The 20151-nt window shown below is 39.1% G+C and overlaps 1 protein-coding gene across 4 annotated transcripts in view; it reads right to left on the bottom strand.

The window, feature by feature from the left end:
- Positions 1-20151, bottom strand: part of LRCH2 (leucine rich repeats and calponin homology domain containing 2) — a 127733-nt gene that overhangs the window by 89614 nt on the left and 17968 nt on the right. For all 4 annotated transcript variants that reach the window (XM_036454450.2, XM_036454451.2, XM_036454452.2 and 1 more), the window contains exon 2: positions 297-441. In XM_036454450.2, coding sequence (XP_036310343.1) covers positions 297-441 — 145 coding nt within the window. The remainder of the gene's footprint in view (positions 1-296; positions 442-20151) is intronic.

The raw sequence follows: 20151 nt of genomic DNA, 5'->3' as shown, positions 1-20151 counted from the left end.
CCAGCAGGCATGGGTATTACCAAGTGGCTTGTTAGAAATGCAGGTCCCACTGCAGACCTATAAAATCAGAATTCTGTTTTAATCCCCAGGTGATTCCCGTGCACATTAGTTTGAGAAGCATTGCTCTCAAAAACAATACTAAAGGCCTATACAATAGTGTGGACATATAAAAAATGCAAATAAGATACTACTGAGATAAATATAGTCTACATAGCCAAACCAAACACATTCCTTTGCTACTAAAATGATTAAAACTATGATAAAAACAAAATTTACCCCAAAAATTACTTCCTTACCTAATGTTAAGGTACGTTAACATCTGCAGGTTTTTAATGGCTTCAGGAATGGTTTTAATGCAATTATGATATAAATTTAATGTTTCAAGAGGTGCAAATAACCAGATATCAGAAGGAATTTCTGCAAAACGATTTCTTGAAAGGTCTGAAAAACAAAAGTAATGTTTTATTGTCAAACATACACCTTTATCTGTGCAAATACAGATTTTCATACTTGCTGAATCACTTAGAATCCAAGCAACTATTTAATGTATTATAAAACATTCACTATAAACTTGAAGGCCTTCCCAGCCAAAATGACATAAATCTACAACACAACTAAATTACTTAACTATGAATTCACAACCCACTGTAATTTGGTTTCTAGTCACTCTCATGGGTATGACCAAAGTCAACAACAGCCTCCATATCAATAACCACTCATTCACCTTAAAACATTTCTTTTCCCTTGGCTTGGAAAATTACACTTATGGATCACATCCTATTTTATCTCAGTCTTTTGCTAGATTCTCCTCTACTCATATTGTGAATGTTGGTGTTCCTAAGCACTGTGCTATAAGGTACTCTTTACTTCTTAAGATGACTGTCCAGCATGGCTCAGTGGTTGAGCATCGACCTATGAACCAGGAGGTCATGGTACTATTCTAGTCAGGGTACATATACAGGTTGAGGGCTCGATCCCTAGTAAGGGGTGTACAGGAGGCAGCCAATCAATGATTCTCTCTCATCATTAATGTTTCTCTCTCTCTTTCCCTCTCCCTACCTTTCAGAAATCAATAAAAATATACTTTAAAAGAAGATATACATTCTGGTGGGTGATTTCCTCCAATCTCAGTACCAATTTATTCATATAGTGACAAATTTCAATTTAAAGATATGTCTGAACACCTATATTCTGATCTTTAGGATTTCCTCTTGATATCTCTTTTTACAAGTATAAAATCTGAACTGAAGATTTTGTTCCACAGATCTGTTTTCCTCATTTCAAATAATGTCACCAACATCCTGATGAGTTGCTCAAGCTAGAAACTTTGCATTCATCCTTGATTCTTTCCTCTCCTAAATTATTCCAAATACACACAAATATACTTCCATTCGTTAACGTTTTCACAAAAATAAAATCATAAAATTATTGTAACTATTACATCTCTATCAAAGGTTTATTTGTTAAATGAAATTTTGAAAAATATTTAGGCTATCATGTGGCAGGTAAAAACAAAAAACAAACAAACACTCTAAAGGAGTTTCTCAAACAAAGCAGTGTTGACCTTTTGGGCTGTAACACTATTTGTAGTGTAGGGCTATCCGGTGCATTGTAGGATATTTAGCAGCAACTCCAGCATCTACCTACTAGTTGCCAGTAACACCCTTTAGTCATGTAAGCCAAAAAAAGTCTCCTGGGGTGAAAACTCCTACACCTGTTGAAAACCACTGCTTAAACAATTGTCACACTAGCTAGCTACCTTATCACAGAGATATACTTTGCTTATACTAGCTGATTACACTTATTTGGTTAAAAACGTAACATAATTATTTACCTCTGTCAGAAATAACATCCACACTGTAGCTTAGCTTTTAGTTTCTTGTCTGCCATCAAAAGAACAGCCTCTTATTAGTTATCAACTTTCTCACTCTGAGGGTTATAGTCCTATTTACTTAGCATTGTAGTAAATTTCCTACTCAGAACATTAATATACATGCATTAACATATTTATATTTATATGTGTATGTGTCTAAATATATATATATATATATATATATATATATACTCACCTAGTGCAAAATTTTATAATTATACTCACCTAGTGCAAAATTTTATAATTAGCAAAAGAAAACATTAATTATGATTATATAATATGAAAAGTAATTTTTAAAAAAATGTATTTTATTGATTTTTTACAGAGAGGAGGGGAGAGAGATAGAGAGCCAGGAACGTCGATGAGAGAGAAACATCGACCAGCTGCCTCTTGCACACCCCCTACCGGGGATGTGCCCGCAACCAATGTACATGCCCTTGCCCGGAATCAAACCTGGGACCTTTCAGTCCGCAGACCGATGCTCTACCACTGAGCCAAACCGGCTTTGGCTGAAAAGTAATTTGGATCCTTCTTTCTTTAATGTAAGATTCTGAATCCTATTTAATAAAAGAATAATATGCAAATTGGCCTTATCTCTGCTACACCCACAAGCCATACCCACCAGCCAATCAGAAGTGAATATGCAAATTAGCCCAACCAAGATGGCTGCAGCCACAGAGAGAGCCAGAGGTTTGAGTTGCCCTCAGTGATTGAGGAAGCCAAGCTTTCCACAGCCCTGGCTGGTCTAGGCCTCTACTCAAGGCTACAAAGTTTCACTTATAGAAGGTAAATAAATCCCCGAGATTCATTTACCTTTCACTTGGGCCTCCATTTGGGTTGCCAGGGGGCGTGGTCAGCCTTCAAATCACCATAGGCCCCTCGCCCAAGCCACCCCATATGCAAAGGAAATCCCCACCCTGACATGGGACACCCTTCAGGGCAAACCAGCTTGCCTCCACCCAGCACCAAGTCTCTATTCTATCTAATCCCATCTAATGAAAGAATAATATGCAAATTGGCCATCATTCCATCACACAATGTGGCTGCCCCCACGTGGTCAAAGATGACTGCCCCCAAGTGGACACAAGATGGCCAGCAGGGGAGGGCAGTTGGGAGGGACCAGGTCTGCGAGTAAGGGAAGTTGTAGGCATTCAGGCCAGCAGAGAGGGTACATGGGAGGGACCAGGTATGCAAGGGAGGGCAGTTGGGGGGTGATAAAGCCCGCAAGGGAGGGAAGTTAGGGGTGACCAGGCCAGCAGACAAGGAAGTTAGGGGCAACCAGTCCTGCAGAGAAAAGCAATTGGGGGGGGGACCCAGGCCTGCAGGGGAGGGCAGTTAGGGGCAAACAGGCTGGCAGGGAAGCAGTTAGACATCAATCAAGCTGGCAAGGGAGTGGTTAGATGATGATCAGGCTGGCAGGCAAAAGCAGTTAGGGGCAATCAGGAAGGCAGGCAGGTGAGCAATTGGGAGCCAGCATTCCTGGATTGTGAGAGGGATGTCTAACTACCCATTTAGGCCGGATCACACCGGACAGTCAGACATGTCTCGAGGGGTCCCAGATTGGAAAGGGTGAAGGCTGGGCTGAGTGACTCACACCCTCCGTGCATAAATTTTGTGCACAGGCCTCTATTAACTATATAAAAAGATAGTCTGAATTACAAGAAACCAAAATCTAAACTTGAAACAGAATTTTCTCAGTATCTGGGCTTACCTACTCTAGAAACCCAAGCATCATGCAGTTGCATCAAGGAAGAAAAAATAAGTCATTACGTTTTTTATTTTATATTCAGGGTTGTGTCTCTTATTCTTATAACTTCAGAATCCTGGAAGTTAAAAATTATTGCTTAGGAGATCAAGATGGCAACCAGCAGGAAGGTAGGGAGGGAGAGAGTGTGAAAGAGTGAGGAACCCATAAAAGAGAGTTAGAAGTGTGTGGTGTGTGTGTGTATGAGCTAGGGACAGTTAGATTCTGCAGGTACTCAAAGAGGCTGCCAAACCAGACAGTCTTAGAGGGTGGAGCCCTGCGCACAAAGTGGACACTTCTGGGCTGCCATTTCAAACATGGAGACCATGCCATCTTGAGAAACAAAACTGCTTGAGACAAGGGTCCTGGCCTCAGACACAAACCAGGACCCTGAAGCCACTGGGGACAGAGAACTGCGACCACAGCTTCAGACCAACAGACAAGAAGAATCCAGACTTCCAGGCAGCATATTTCTGTGAGTCAAAGAACTTATCTCGCCCCCCCCACCCCACCCCCGCAGGCTCGTGGATAGCGCCATAGTAATTGATAGACCCTCCCCTCGCCCAAGCTGCAACGCCCCTTTGGGAAATTTGAGGGCTTGCAAGAGATGCAGCTCCCCTACAGGAAATTTGAGAGCATGCCTGGGACGCAGCTCTCCTTCCGGAAATTTAAGAGTGCGCAAAGCCCTAGCAGGTTTGGCTCAGTAGAGAGAGCACATGCGGACCACAGCACTGCTACTAGTATTTGAGAGACTAGAATCTGCTTCCCGCAACGCAATCGGGTGACCAAACCAGTGCCACCTGACTTTGATTCTGGACAAGCGCACATGGAAGTCAGATTTTCACAGTGCAGGCACACCACAGCTATTGTACAACCCAGTCCCCCATGATAACAGGGACCTAAATTCTCCAGGCAAGAGGCAGCACTGAGCACTAAGGACTTTACTCCATTTCTTACTGTGTGTGCCTGGGATCCCTGACTCACAGCGTATTCACACTAAGAGCCAGTGACTCCAATTCTTGGAGCATGAACACACAGGGACCCTGATTCTCAGTGCGAGGCCACACAAAGCAACAGAGACTCTGATGCTCAATTGTTGGTGCAGACACAGGGAACTCTTACTACTGGCATGCACTAAGGGACTCTTTTTTGGCACATACCAAGTGTGGTGCCGGCTGATTCTAAGTGCATACATGAGACCACATTGAACACTGGGGACACTGATCCTGCACAAGCCTAGTTCCCACCCACCCATGGCAGCCACATGTCCTAGTGTCAGAGCACTTCAGTGAAATTTGGGTGGTGTGAAGTTTTCACCGCGCACTGCCCAGGTGCATGCAAATTGAAGCTTGAACCTTATTGTGATAGTCAGAATGGGGAGACAGCACAATCCACAGAGGAAAGAATATGAGGAGTTGCCAAGAAAGAAAATTAGTGCAATTGAAGCATGCAACATGACCAAAAAAGAGTTCAGAGTAATAGTTGTGGAATTTATATATCGGATGGATGAGAAAATCAACAACTTATACAAGAATCAGGAAGAAATGAAAAGTGATATAGCTACAATCAAAAACACTATGGAACATTTCAACAGTAGACTAGAAGAAGCAGAGGACCAAATTTGTGAGTTAGAGGATCAGGTACAGAAACAAGCTCATATCAATTGATTCAGGAAAAGCGTTTGACAAAATACAATACCTTTTCTTGATAAAAACTCTCAGTAGGGTGGGAATAGAAGGATCATACCTAAACATACTAATAAAAGCCATATATGACAAACCCACAGCCAACAACATACTCAATGGGCAAAAACTAAAACCTTTTTCCCTAAGAACAGGAACAAGACAGGGATGCCTGCTCTCACCACTCCTGTTTGACATAGTACTGGAAATACTAGCCATTGTGATCAGACATGAAGAAGAAATAAAATGCATCCAAATTGGAAAAGAAGAAGTAAAACTGTCCTTATTTGCAGATGACATGATACTGTACATAGAAAACCATAAAGACTCCATCAAAAAATTATTAAACTTAATAAATTAGTTTGGCAATAAATCAGGATACAAAATTAACGCCAAGAAATTTACTGCATTTCTATACACTAATAGTGAACTTACAGAAAGAAAGAAAGAGTAAAAAAGCAATCCCATTTACCATCAGACCAAAAAAAAATTAAGATACCTAGGAATAAACTTAAGTAAGGAGGTAAAAGACCTATATTCGAAAAACTACAGGACATGGATAAAAGAGACAGAGGAAGACATTAACAGATGGAAGAACATACCATGTTCATGGATTGGTAGAACCAACATCATTAAAATGTCCACACTACCCAAAGGAATTTATAGATTCAATGCACTCCCCATTAAAATACCAATGGCCTATTATTTCACAGACCTAGAACAAACTTCAAAAATTCATTTAGAATAAAAAAAAGACCCCGAATAGCTGTTGCAATCCTGAGAAAGAAGAACACAGTAGGTGGGATCTCAATACCAGACATTAAGCTAAATTACAAAGCCATTGTTCTCTAAACAGCCTGGTACTGGCACAAGAACAGACATATATATCAATAAAGTAGAATGGAGAACCCAGAAATCAACCCAAACCACTATGCTTAATTAATATTTGACAAAGGAGGCATGACCATACAATGGAGTGAAGTCTCTTCAATAAATGGTGTTGGAAAAATTGGACAGATACATGCAAAAAAAAAAATGAAACCAGACCACCAACTTACATCATAAACAAAATTAAACTAAAAATGTCTAAAGGACTTAAACTTAAGATGGGAAACCATAAAAATACTACAGGAATCCACAGGCACCAAAATCTGAGACATATGCCTAAGCAATTTCTTCACTGATACCACTAGTAGGGCAATGGAAAGTAAAGAGAAAATAAACAAATGAGACTACATCACAATAAAATCTTTTGCACAGCAAAAGAAACCATCAACAAAACAACAAGAAAGCTCACCGAATTGAAGAACATATTTGCCAATGTTATCACCAATAAGGATTTACTCTCCAACATTTACAGGGAACTCATACAACTTAACAAAAGGAAGATAAACAACCCAATCAAAAAATGTGCAACTGACCTAAATAGGTACTTTTCAAAAAGAAGATAGAAAGAAGGCCAAGAGACATTTGAAAACATGCTCAAAGTCACTAATTATCCAAGAGATACAAATCAAATGATAGCCATTCTGATAGGTGTGAGATGGACAATGCAGTAACATCTCACACCTTTCAGAATGGCTATCATCAACAAATCAACAAACAACACGTGCTGGCGAGGATGCGAAGAAAAAGGAAATCTTGTGCAGTGCTGGTGGGAATGCAGCCACTGTGGAGAACAGTATGGATTTTCCTCACTAAACTAAAAATGGGACTCCCATTTGACCCAGTGGTTCCACTTCTAGGAATATATCCCAAGAAACCAGAAACACCAATCAGAAAGGACATATGTACCCTTCTTTTCATAGCAGCACAATTCACCATAGCTAAGATTTGGAAATAGTCTAAGTGCCCATCAGCAGATGAGTGGATTAAAAAACCTGTGGTACATCTACACAATGGAATACTACGCTGCAGTACAAAAGGAGTTCTTACCATTTGCAGCAGCATGGATGGAACTGGAGAGCATAATGCTAAGTGAAATAAGCCAGACAGAGAAAGATAAATACCACATGATCTCACTCATTTATGGAATATAATGAACAACATAAATTGATGAACAAAAACAGATCCAAAGACAGAGAAACATTAATCAGACCATCAAACCTCAGTGAGAAGGCAGGGGAGGTAAGGTGGAGCAATTAACCAAAGGACTTGTATGCATGCTATACACCTAACCAATAGACACAGTCAACAGGGGCGTGAGTGCATGAGTGGGGGCGTGGGGGGGGGGCAGGGTGTAATCAGAGTATAAGGACAGATATGTAATACCTTAATCAATAAAGAAATTTTAAAAATCACTTAATTAACATGTACACTAGAGCAACTAGAATAATATGACTAATAAGGAACATATTATAGTCAAGAAAAATAATTCAAAATTGCTATTTTATTTAATGTGGTTTCATCTAAAGATGCAAAGAGAAACTTAATTTATTCCATATGGAGATTCATTTCACAACTTTATAACCTGCCTTCTAATGAGACAAGTAGAACTTGGAGAAAGATAATTATAAAGATGTTTCACCTTTCCCACACAAACACACACAAAAAAAGAAATTAAAATTTGCTCCTTATTTTCCTGTATTGAGCTGAATTGTGGCTCCTAAAGATATCAGGTCCTAATTCTTGAAACCTGTGAATCTTGGTATATAAAGTACAATTTTTGCAGACAGTCTTGCAATGAGATTATCCTGGACCAACCAGATGGGCCTTAAATACCATCACATGTATCCTTATAAGAGGAAGACAAAGAGAGGATATTAGACACATTGAGGAGGGGGCCATGTGAGAATGAAAGCAGACACTGCAATGATGCAGCCGGAAGAGGCAGGGAAGGGAGGGCATCTGCTCCTGCTGAAATCTTTATTTTAGCCCCATAGCACTCATTTCAGATGTTTGGTCCCCAGAACTGTAAGAGAATAAATTTCTGTTGTTTAAACCACCAAGTTTGTGGTAAATTGTTACAGCAGACACAAGGAACTAACATACTTCTCAAAAATTATCAGAATTAATGAGAACCTATAATAATTCTTTAAAATTAAATAACTGGGTATTTTTTTTTAAGCATTAAGGGGGTATCTCAGTTAATTAGTATCCTTGAGAATAAGCACCTTTATAAACACTGAACTATTTTTTTTCTGTCTTGATTTTAATCATAAATTATATCAAGCAGTACTGGCAATAACTCAATAGTAGACAGAATACTGGGTACTGTTTTCTGCCTCCCTTTAAAAGGCTCCTTGTAAAACTGCCGGGAGCCTATTAGAGAAATTAATAGATCATTTTAAATAATCTGATCTAAATTATGTTCTGTAACACTCTTGAGCTTCAGAGGTCAGGGAAGCTTGGGAAGGGAGAAGAGAAGTCAGATGAAATTAAAATATGTTTACTGCCTCCCAGCTACAGCCACAGGAGCCACAGACGGGTCCATCCTCAATGCAGTACAATTCCCAGCCTATTGGCTAAGATTTCTGCCATGGTATTAAAAATGACTTTCTGAAACTATACTGAAATACTGACATATACTGACATAGTTCTGAAACTATACCAGCGATTTTCAACCTTTTTCATATTCTAGTTCACATAAACTAATTACTAAAATTCTGTGTCACAACAAAATATGTTTTGTGTTCATCTGATCAAAACATAGATATAATTTTGATTCACCCAAACCAAATGACTATTGTGCTGGCTGTTGTCATTTCTTTATTTGACAATCTAAGGAAAAGAGTGCCCCTGACTAAGTAGTCAGATAGTGCATGTTACAAAAATTCTTGTGGCACACAATTGTGCCTGTAGCAGCATACTGGTTGAATATCTCTGTATTATATTATATTATAATACTTATACTAATTAGTTTTATCTTAACCAGTGTACAAAAGGGTGTACATTTTTCATCAGATTGTTAAAACTTAAAGTAAAATGCAAAATCTTCTTTAGGGGATATTTAATAATATAGATAGTTATAGTCTCTCTTATTTAAAAAAAAAAAAAGCCTGGATAATACTTAAAAATTTGACATATATTTACCTCTGGAAAAACGTCTAATGAAGTGTGGTGTTAAAACACATCCTCTTCATTAACAAAGGTATCATTATAGAATTTTCTGCTTAAAGAAACATATTAAGTGGAGAAATAATTTGAAATCAGAACTCTAAATTTACATAAAAAACTGACCTAAGTGGAACTGATATAATTATTTCACACACACACACACACACACACACACACACACACCGCATATGCTAGATCAAAATGCTATAGGCTTTGCACAATTATTTCTAATCTTCATAACAACCTTCTGAGGTAGCTATTATTCCTCATTATGCATATGAAGCAAAGACAAACTAAATAGTATGCCCAATATTTTAAAAAGTACTAATAACTGACAGCACTAAGGTTCCAAACTCAGATATGACTTCAAAACCCATATTCTATGTGTGCTTTTCCACTTCTACACAAGATCGTGACTTCCTGTCCCAGACTAAAAATAACTTGCTCGACTGGAACCACAAAGCAGGGTCAGAGAAATTCTAAATCTCCTAACCACATTCATATCTCAGGTTGCTTCTTGCAATAGGAAGCAGAACATAAATCTTACTTCAAGACCCAATTTTTAGTTATGAAAATAATGAACACTGTTAGAAAGCTCTCGGCTGTTCTTAATTTACCAACTCATAACTGTTTAGTCTGAGCCAACACATAGCTTTCTTGGCTCCTTAAAGAGTGAACCCTTATTAATTTTTCATTATTTTCAACCAACTCAATAAACAAGGATTAAAGAAAATTCATTAAACAAATGTCTTCAAAAGGGTGGTAACATTTTATAGAAAAACCATTGTGTGGACTACCTGTCAAAAAATCTGAAGGCAAAGAAGAACAAACACCTAACCCCTTCTCAAACTACTCCAAAAAATTCAAGAGGCGGGAAGATTTCCAAGCTCTTTTTTATGAGGCCTGCATTATTACCCTAAGTCCAAAACCAGATAGACACTACAAAGAAAGTTAAAGGCTAATTAATATCCATAATCAACACAGATGCTAAAATCCTCAACAAAATATTAGCAAACTGCTTCCAACAATACATTAAGAATATCACACACCATGATAAAGTGGGAGTTATTTCACAGATGCAAGGTTGATACAATATCCACAAATCAATAAATGTAATGCATCACATAAACAAAATAAAGGATTAAAATCACATAATTATATCAATACATAAAAAAAAGCATTTGACAAAACCCAGTGCTCATTTATGTTAAAAACTCTAAGCAAAGTGGGAATAAAGGATTCATATCTTAACATAATAAAGGTCATATATTACAAATCCACAGATAACATCATACTCAATGGACAAAAACTAAGAGATTCCCTTAAGATCAGGAACAAGACAGAAATGTTCGCTTTCACCACTCTTATTCAACACAGTACTGAAAGTCCTAGCTACAGAAACCAGACAAGAAGAAATAAAAGGCATCCAAATGGGAAGTAAAACTGTCACCATTCGCAGATGACACGGTATTATACATAGAAAACCATAAAGACTTCACTAAAAACCTACTAGAGTTAATAAATGAATTTGGCAAAGTAGCAGGATACAATTCTAATATTAAAAATTTGTGGCATTCTTATACACCAATAATGAACTCGCAGGAAAAGAAATTAACAATTCCATTTAGTATTACAACAAAAAAATAAAGTACCTGGGAATAAATTTAACCAAGGAGATAAAAGTTGTACTCAGAAAATTAGTGGATACTGCAAAACGAAACTGAGGAAGATACAGTAAGTGGAAGCATATACCGTGTACATAGATTGGAAGAATTATCAATAAAATTCCTATACTACCTCCCCAAAAATCTATAGATTCAATACCCATTCCTATTAAAATACCAATTGCATATTTCGCAGATATAAAATATTCCAAAAACGTATATGGAACAAAAAACAAAAAAAAAACACACAAAAAACAAACAAAAAAAGACCTCAAATAGCTTCAATAATCTTGAGAAAGAAGAATGAAGCTGGAGGGGTCACAATACCTGATATCAAACCATACCACAAGGCCATTGTAATAAAAATGGTCTGGTACTAGCATTAGAGCAGGCATATAGATCAATGGAACAACAGAGAGCACAGAAATAAACCCATGCCTTTATAGTCAATTGATATTTGACAAAGGAAACATGAGCATACAAGGGAGTAAAGAGTCTCTTCAATAAATGGTGCTGGGAAAATTGGACAGGTAGATGCAAAAAATGAAATTAGACCACCAACTCACACCAAAAACAAGAATAAACTCAAAATGGATAAAAGAGTTGCATGTAAGTCACAAAACCATAAAAGTCATAGGAAAAAACATAAGCAGTAGCATCTCAGACAGCTATCATAGCAAATTTTTGCCAATATATCTCCTTGGGCAGGGGAGACAAAGGAAAAATTAAACAAATGTGACTACATCAAACTAAAAAGCTTATGTACAGCAAAAGAAAACAACATCAACAAAATGAAAAGGCAACCCACTGCATAGGAGAACATATTCATCAATGATACATCTGATAAGGGGTTAATTTCCAAAATATATAAAGAACTCAACACCAGGAAGACAATCCAAATAAAAAAATGTGCAATGTCACTAATCATCAGAGTGATGCAAATTAGAACCACAATTAAATATTACCTCACACCTGTCAGAATACCTATCATCAAGTGCTGGTGAGGATGCAGAGAAAAGAGAACCCCTGGACACTTGGACAATGGGTGGGAATGCAGACTGGTGCAGCACTGTGGAAAGCAGTGTGGGATTTCCTTAAAAAATTAAAAATGGAACTGCCTTTTGACCCTGCAATCCCACTTCTGGGAGCATATCCTAACAAACCTGAAACACTAATTCAAAAGAATGTACTAGTATGCACTCCTATATTCATTGCAAAGTTATTTACAACTAGTGGCCCAGTGCATGAAATTCGGTTCCCTGAGCCCAGACTGCACCCTCTCCAATTGGGGACCCCTTGGGGGATGTCCGACTGTGGGATTGGGCCTAAACCTGCAGTCAGACATTCCTCTCACAATCTGGGACCCCTGGCTCCTAACCACTGCCTGCCTGCCTGATCACCCCTAATTGCATCTGCCTTCCTGCCTGATTGCCCCTAACCCTCTGCCTGCCTGCCTGCCTGATCGCTCCTAGCTGCCCTCCCCTGCTGGTCTGATCTTGCCCCCAACTGCCCTCCCCTACCGGCCTGATTTCGCCCCAATGGCCCTCCTCTGCCAGCCTGATCTCGCTCCTAACTGCCTTAAAATCCCTTCTCAGCCCCCACCTCAGGTTATCTCTTTGTCATTCACCTAGATTTGGTTCTGAATGGTCGGTTTCTATGCCAGTCAGCATCTCTGGGCCTATCTCAGGGCCTGACCAGAGAGGCAGGGATGATCAGCAGCCCCCGAGGAGACCTGAAGAGAAAGAGGCGCTTTACTGGCCAGGCCCAGAGAGGAAGAGACACGCAAGGGCTGATCAACAACTGCCATGGAGGCTACAGATCAGACCCTACTTCTCTCTCCAAGCCTCTCTTCGGACCTGATCCGCAGCTCCCTCAGCAGTCAGTGCTGAGTCACCATGGAAACCCAGCACTGACTGCAAGACTGACTTCCGGTGTTCGGTCGAGCCTTTGGTCGTCATGGTCACTCTCTTTATATTAATAGATACATAGATACATAGATACATAGATGATACATAGATAACTGATAGTCAATATCTGGATATAGCCCAAGTGCCCTTCAGTAGATAAGTGGATAAAAAAAAAAAAACCTGTGGTACATTTAAACAATGGAATACTACTAGGCCGTAAAAAGGAAATCTTACCTTTTACAACAGCATGGATGGACCTGGAGATTATTATAGTAAGTGAAATAAGCCAGTCGGAGGAAAATAAATGCCATATGCTCTAATTTACATGTGGAATCTAATGAAAAAAACTTATGAACAAAATAGAAGCAGAGGCATGGATGCATGGAACAGACTGACAGCTGTCAGAGGCTACCGTGTTTCCCCGAAAATAAGACATCCTCCGAAAATAAGATATACTTACAGGTTTCCTTCTGAGTGAAATATAAGGCATCCCCTGAAAATAAGGCCCCCCTAGGCTAAACATGAGAGATTTGGTCCACTGATTCTGAAAGAAATGGAGTCACAAGAAATTCACCAGGAAATTCAGGAATTGGATTATTATGATGATGTTCCTACAGATGATGACATGATTGTCATTGAATAAATGAGTAAATTCTTGATACTGTAGGATTCACAGTTTGTCTGGTTTGTGTTGACAACTACCGTACTACTGTACCATATACAGTAATAAATTTCCTTTATTTTCATTTAACAATAAATGTGTACCGTATTCTTCTTCATGGAAAAATAAGACATCCCCTAAAAATAAGACCTAGCACATCTTTGGGAGCAAAAATTAATATAAGACACTGTCTTATTTTTGGGGAAACAGGGTAGTTGAAAGAGAATGAAGATGAAGCACATATATAAAACACAAACAATAGAGTGGTAATAGCAAGGGGGAAAGAGGTGTAGGGGATTGGTGGAGGTGAGCAAAGGTGGTAAAGGGGGACAGAAAAAGACTTTGTTTGGGGCAATGGGCAACACGATGTGTGCTATGATGTTTTGTTGAGTTGTATGATTTTGTGAACCAATGTCACTCCAATAAATTCAAATTCTTTTAAATATATTTTTATTGATTCAGAGAGGAAGGGTAGAGAGAGACAAGCATCAATGATGAGAAAGAATCATCGATCAGCTGCCTCCTGCATGCCCTCCACTGGGGATCCAGCCTGCAACTTTGGCACATGCCCTGACCAAGAATAGAACTCTGACCTCCTGGTTCATAGGTCAATGCTCAACCACTGAGCCACACTAATCAGGCAATAAATTCAGTTTTTTTAAAAAAAGAACAACTCAGCAGAGAAGCATCGAACAGACTGTCAAATTATAGCAGGAAGTCTGGGGAGGTTGGCAGGGGGAGGGCGATAAAAGATCAACCAAAGGACTTGTATGCATGAATATAAGCATAACCAATGGACACAAGACACTGGGGGGTGAGGGCACATGTGGGAGTGGGGTGGGGGCAATGGGGAGATATAGACACATGTAATACCTTAATCAATAAAAAAAAAACTTTGAAGGATCTGAGACTTTACCCTGCTTGTAAGCCTACAAGTTAGTCCAAGCATGTCAAAGTCAAAGGCTAACACAGGCTAAATAAACAAGGTTTAAGTTTATGTAGACCACAAAAAAAAAAGCTTCAATTTTCATAGAAATGTAGGTTTATTTCAATAGAGACATGATGAAGACAAAAGGCTGAAATAAATGAGTCATTGTTAATATAAAATAATAGAATATTTTAACAAAAATTAATGTTTTTTCTTAAACATTAACTTACCAGACAATGAATAACTGCACAAATTAATAAGTGTAACATAAATAAACTTATTTTTCTCTTTCTCTGAAAGCGAAATATTTCCTGTTGTGCACTCCAAAAAGTCAGTCCAAGACTAATGATGTGGCCATTGGCTGCTAAAATATTTGCTGCTAGTATCAGTGGAGGGAAATGGTGCACCTGCATGTTAAGGTGAGTAAGGGAAATGAATGCAACATGATTATAGTAATCAGTCATTAGGGAACATTGTAGTTCGTTATTAATAATTATGTATAACACAATATTGTAAAAATTAAGTGACAACATTTTTATTAAAATGTTTCTTACATGCTGTTATATTAGCTGAGCCACAAAAATATTCATTGTGGGCTGCTTGTGGCCTGTGGGTCACGAGTTTGACATGCTTGAGTTAGTCTAACACAGTTGTATGGATGCTTACAGAAGGCATGAGACTCCAAAGGACTTTATTACAGCATAGCAAGTGAAATGAATGACATATTTGTATCAGTTCCCCTGGCCCTCCAAACCTCACAGGGGCAACATAGATGAGTACCAATGAATTTTTGCACACACAGAACATCAAATTATATAACAGGAACTCTGAGCTGAGGGAACCCAAATCTTTTATCATACATGGTAAGCATGCCTGCACTTTCTTCAAAGGGAGACATTATCTTTATTTTACTGGACAGTAATTATGATTTTCCTTTGCTCTGTAGAAATAAACTATTCATTCTTGTAAAACACAGACCTGAACAAAGGTTAGTAACTCACAAGATATGAAGAAATGTAAGTCCCATGAAAATTATCTCCCAATAATATCATGTACATTCCTTATTGAGCAGATTAGAAGTTGCATCCTCAGAGAATATCTAAGGTAAAATAATTAAATATCTTAAGTGTCAAATTCTGTGTGGTCCTGCACTTAGAGTCGGAAATAGAGGCAGACAAATCTTGATCCGCACCTTCCAAACTTCATCACCCTTATGCAACATTCTGGCTTGTCTCATACTTCATGCAATTCATTCAAATAAACTTCCATTAAGCCCTATGAAGTAGGCACTAGGTGTCAGGATATGCAAAAAGTCCAATCAGACACCAACCCTAAGCAGTCCCAATCATTGTTCCATTTTAGCACCAAATACTACCTGTTTAATAATAACACTTCAGTGAAAGGAACTAATAAAAAAGAAACACTCCTACTTCCTTCTATTGAAATTGTACTTTTTACAAAGCTGTTGTGGTGAGATCAGTACTGCATCATTTTGGGGTATACCTCAAAGTTTACAACTCTAATGGACTGAAAAATGATAACTGTTATTTAGCAAGATTAGCACTAAACTAGATCTGAGCTGCATTCAGATTCTACTAATTATTACCTATAAAACATTGTCAAAAATCACTTAATTATGCCGAAACTGGTTTGGCTCAATGGATAGAGCGTCGGCTTGGGGACTGAAAGGTCCCGGGTTAGATTCTGGTCAAAGGCATATACCTCGGTTGTGGGCACATCCCCAGTAGGGGGTATGCAAGAGGCAGCTGATCGATGACTCTCTCTCATCGATGTTTCTAACTTTCTCTCTCCCTTCCTCTCTGTACAAAATCAATAAAATATATATTTTTTAAAAATAGAAATAAATAAAAAAATCACTTATTATTCCTCACTATCTCAGAGCTATTGAAAATGAGTAAATATTCTGCGAAAATCTAAAATCCTTAGAGGAAACAATAGAAATGGAGGTATCAATTTGTACATAATAATATAAATTTTCATAAAGATAAAAAATAAAGTGATGAAGACCATTATATTCAGTTCCTATGATGTGAAAAACATACCAGAAATATATGTCTTTAAGAGAGTGCATAAAATTAACCACGTAAGTTATTTCCTAACATAAATTTTTTTTTAAAGTTTTGTGCTCTTCAGTAACTGATATTACTCAAATCTGATTATTATGATATAAAATATTAATGCTTCCTTATCTATTTTTCCATCTAGAAGAAATGTCAGAACTAGAGACAAAAGCAACAGGGAAACAGGAGGCACCACAGCTGTCTGTCATGCAAGAATGGAGAGTGGCTTTGAAGTATTAGAGACTCTGATGTTGGAGCCTGATGGGAAATGACAACCCCATGGCTCTGGCATGTGCTTTCAACAGATGCTCTCTGTGAAAACAGGTGATTTCTTGATTCAGTATTCCATAGAAGGGTGCTGTCCTGTCATTCAGGACAAGATAATGAAAAGTCAGTCTATAACACTGATGCCTTGTTGAATGAGTAAAATGTATAGGTTTACAGAATTTCTAAGCTAATCCATGATGAGTTAAAATATTAACCATAAAGTGCAGTGGAGAGGAAAAAAGTGTCAAGTAAACATTAGGGAAAAAAATGAAGAAAAAATGCTTTAAAGCCAACAATTATAGAAACAATAATAAGCAGGCCTCACTGACCTGCAGCAACCAATCATAGAAGGCTTCCTTAAGCACAGGCACTTTGAGAAGCAAGGGTGCAAACAAAAACAGATGCTGCAAAGAGAAACCACAGCTGCTAACCAGAGGGCAGATTACATGCATGCTCAGTGAGAAAAGGACTGTGAGTCATACAACTATTAAGCCACGTGGAAGGACAAGACTTGATTTTAAAAAAAGGAAGAGGGCAGTTCTATGCACAGTTATCTGTAGGAAATTCTACAATGAATTTCAATTTCACCCAGAAGCACTGACTAATAAAGAGGGTAATGACATTCAGACATCAAAGTGATGTTTAACCCTTATAAAATTTATTATTATATTGTTAATTTGTCATTTTGAATCAATGTGGTATTCTTTATTAAATGGTTATTGAAAAACTTCTTATATTCAAAAACAAATGTTATAACCTCATCACATAAGTTTTACTAAAATAATTCCAGATGGGGGGAAAAGATAAACTTGAAAATGAACCATAAAAAAAATAGAAAAATATTTTAGTGAATAGTCATTTAATATTATATGGGGAAAGATTTCCAACAATAAAATAAAGGAATAATTCACAAATATAAATATTTCTGGATTTAGCTATATAAAAAAGAAAGAAAAACTACAGTCTATCAAAAGCAAAATGACACCAACGATTCATAGATAAAACCTCAGCCAAGGACACAAACAGATTTAAAAATTAAAGTTTTGAAAGACACATGAAAATGTTCAATCTCACTGTTAATCAAAAGAAAGATAATGAATAAGATACCGTAATTCACCCAACAGATGTAAAGGTTTGACTCTGTGTGGGCAAGACTACTTTGAGCACTTCCATACATCACTGATGGGAATTCAAAATGAAGTAACCTGTCTTGAAAGCAATTTTGGCAATATGAATCAAGATTCTTTAAAAAAATGTTCATACTCATTGATCTAAAATTAAGTCTCTAGCAGTTTTTAAAAACAAATAAATATGAATAAAATATGTGCATTTTAAGATTATTTAAAATAATAAAAAATTAGAAACATTTTAAATGCCCAACAATAGGTAAATACCAAATAAAGCATGATATGTACATAAAATCAAATATCTTGCAGCTTTTAAAAATATCACAGACTTAAATCCTTACTATGGAAATAAGAATGCTCCAGTTAAATAACTGGAACAATCTATAATAATAAAAGCATAATATGCTAATAAGACCAGATAGCCTTCTGGACGACCTTCTGGACAAAGTTGGGGCTGTGAAGGTGGAGCCCCTTGCATGAATTTCATGCATCGGGCCTCTAGTTTAAAATATAAAACTACTAGAGGCCCGGTTCACAAATTTGTGCATGGGTGGGGGTCCCTCAGTGTGGCCTGCGGGGATGGGTTGGGCAGAAACAGCCAGTCCAATGCCACCTGCCACTCCTGCCTGCCACTCCCACTCATCCCGGCCCTGCTGCACCTGCTGCAGCCTCCCACCAAGTCGGTTCTGATCAACAGAGGGTCGCGCTGCCACAGTGGCATTCACCAGCCAGCCGTGAGCCTTGCATCTGGCACCTATCCCAAGAAGGGGGGAGAGGGCGGGACGCAATTGGCCCTTTGGGTGGGCGGTGGGAAACCCTTGCCACCCTGGGATCCAGATATGCCCCTCTTACATTCACGCTGGTTGTAGGGAGCCACCTGGCAGCCACTTATATATTTTTTCTTCCTTGTGGAGCATCTAGGGAGGGGAAGCAGCCACAGTGCTCAAGACCAACTTCTAGGAGGCCAGCAGCGCTGTCAGATCATGCCAGCAGTGCCGGTCCATTAGTGTCTGGCCCATTCTCCAGAGATTGGACCTGCAGGACTACTGAGGGAGTTAGTGGCTGCCACCAGGCTGGTGGGCCTCCAGGATGGGTCAGTCAGCTGAGCAGCACACCCACTATGGGAGCACACTGACCACCAAAGGGCAGCTCCTACTTTGAAGTGTCTGTCCCCTGGTGTTTAGTGCGCATCATAGCCACTGGTCGACCAGTCGTTTGGTTGTTCAGTAGTTCTGTTGCTTAGGCTTTTATAGATAGATAGATAGATAGATAGATAGATAGATAGATAGATAGATAGATAGATAGATACTAGAGGCCTGGTGCATGAAACCCGTGCACGGGGTGGGGGTGGGGGGGTTGTCCCTCAGCCTAGCCTGCAACCTCTCCAATCTGGGACCCCTCAAGGAATGTCCGACTGCCCGTTTAGGCCCGATCCCAGTAGGATTGAGCCTAAATGGGCAGTCGGACATCACTCTCATAATCCAGAACTGCCGGCTCCCAAATGCTCACCTGCCTGCCTTCCTGATTGCCCCTAACTGCTTCTGCCTGCCAGCTTGATCACCCCCTAACCACTCCCATGCCAGCCTGATTGATGCCTAACTCTCTCCTGCCAGCCTGTTTGCCCCCAACTTCCCTCCTCTGCCGACCTAGTCACCCCTAACTGCTACTCTCTGCAGGGTTGATAGGCTTCAACTGTCCTCCTTGCAGGCCAGGTGCCTCCCAACTGCTTTCCCCTGCAGGCCTATTCCCTCCCAACTGCCCTCCCCTGTTGGACCTCTTGTGTTCACATAGGGGCAGGATATTTGACCACATGGGGGCAGCCATATTGTATGTTGGAATGATGGTCAATCTGCATGTTACTCTTTTATTAGATACAATAGAGGCCTGGTACACGGGTGGGGGCCAGCTGGTTTGCCCTGAAGGATGTCCTGGATCAGGGTGGGGGTTCCCTTGGGGTGTGGGGCAGCCTGAGCAAGGGGCCTGTGGTGGTTTTCAGGCCGGCCATGCCCCACAGCAACCCAAGTGGAGGCCCTGGTATCTGGGATATATTTACTTTCTACAATTGAAACTTGGTAGCCTGGAGCGGAGCCAAGTCTCTTGCTCACTCCATGGTGGCAGTGGTTTCTGTTTGGATTTGTTTGCCTTCTATAATTGAACCTTT

Source organism: Pipistrellus kuhlii, unplaced genomic scaffold (assembly GCF_014108245.1).
Source record: "Pipistrellus kuhlii isolate mPipKuh1 unplaced genomic scaffold, mPipKuh1.p scaffold_m20_p_29, whole genome shotgun sequence".
Taxonomy (NCBI): domain Eukaryota; kingdom Metazoa; phylum Chordata; class Mammalia; order Chiroptera; family Vespertilionidae; genus Pipistrellus; species Pipistrellus kuhlii.
The sequence above is the reverse complement of the archived record's forward strand: the minus strand, read 5'-3'. Positions and strand labels throughout refer to the sequence as shown.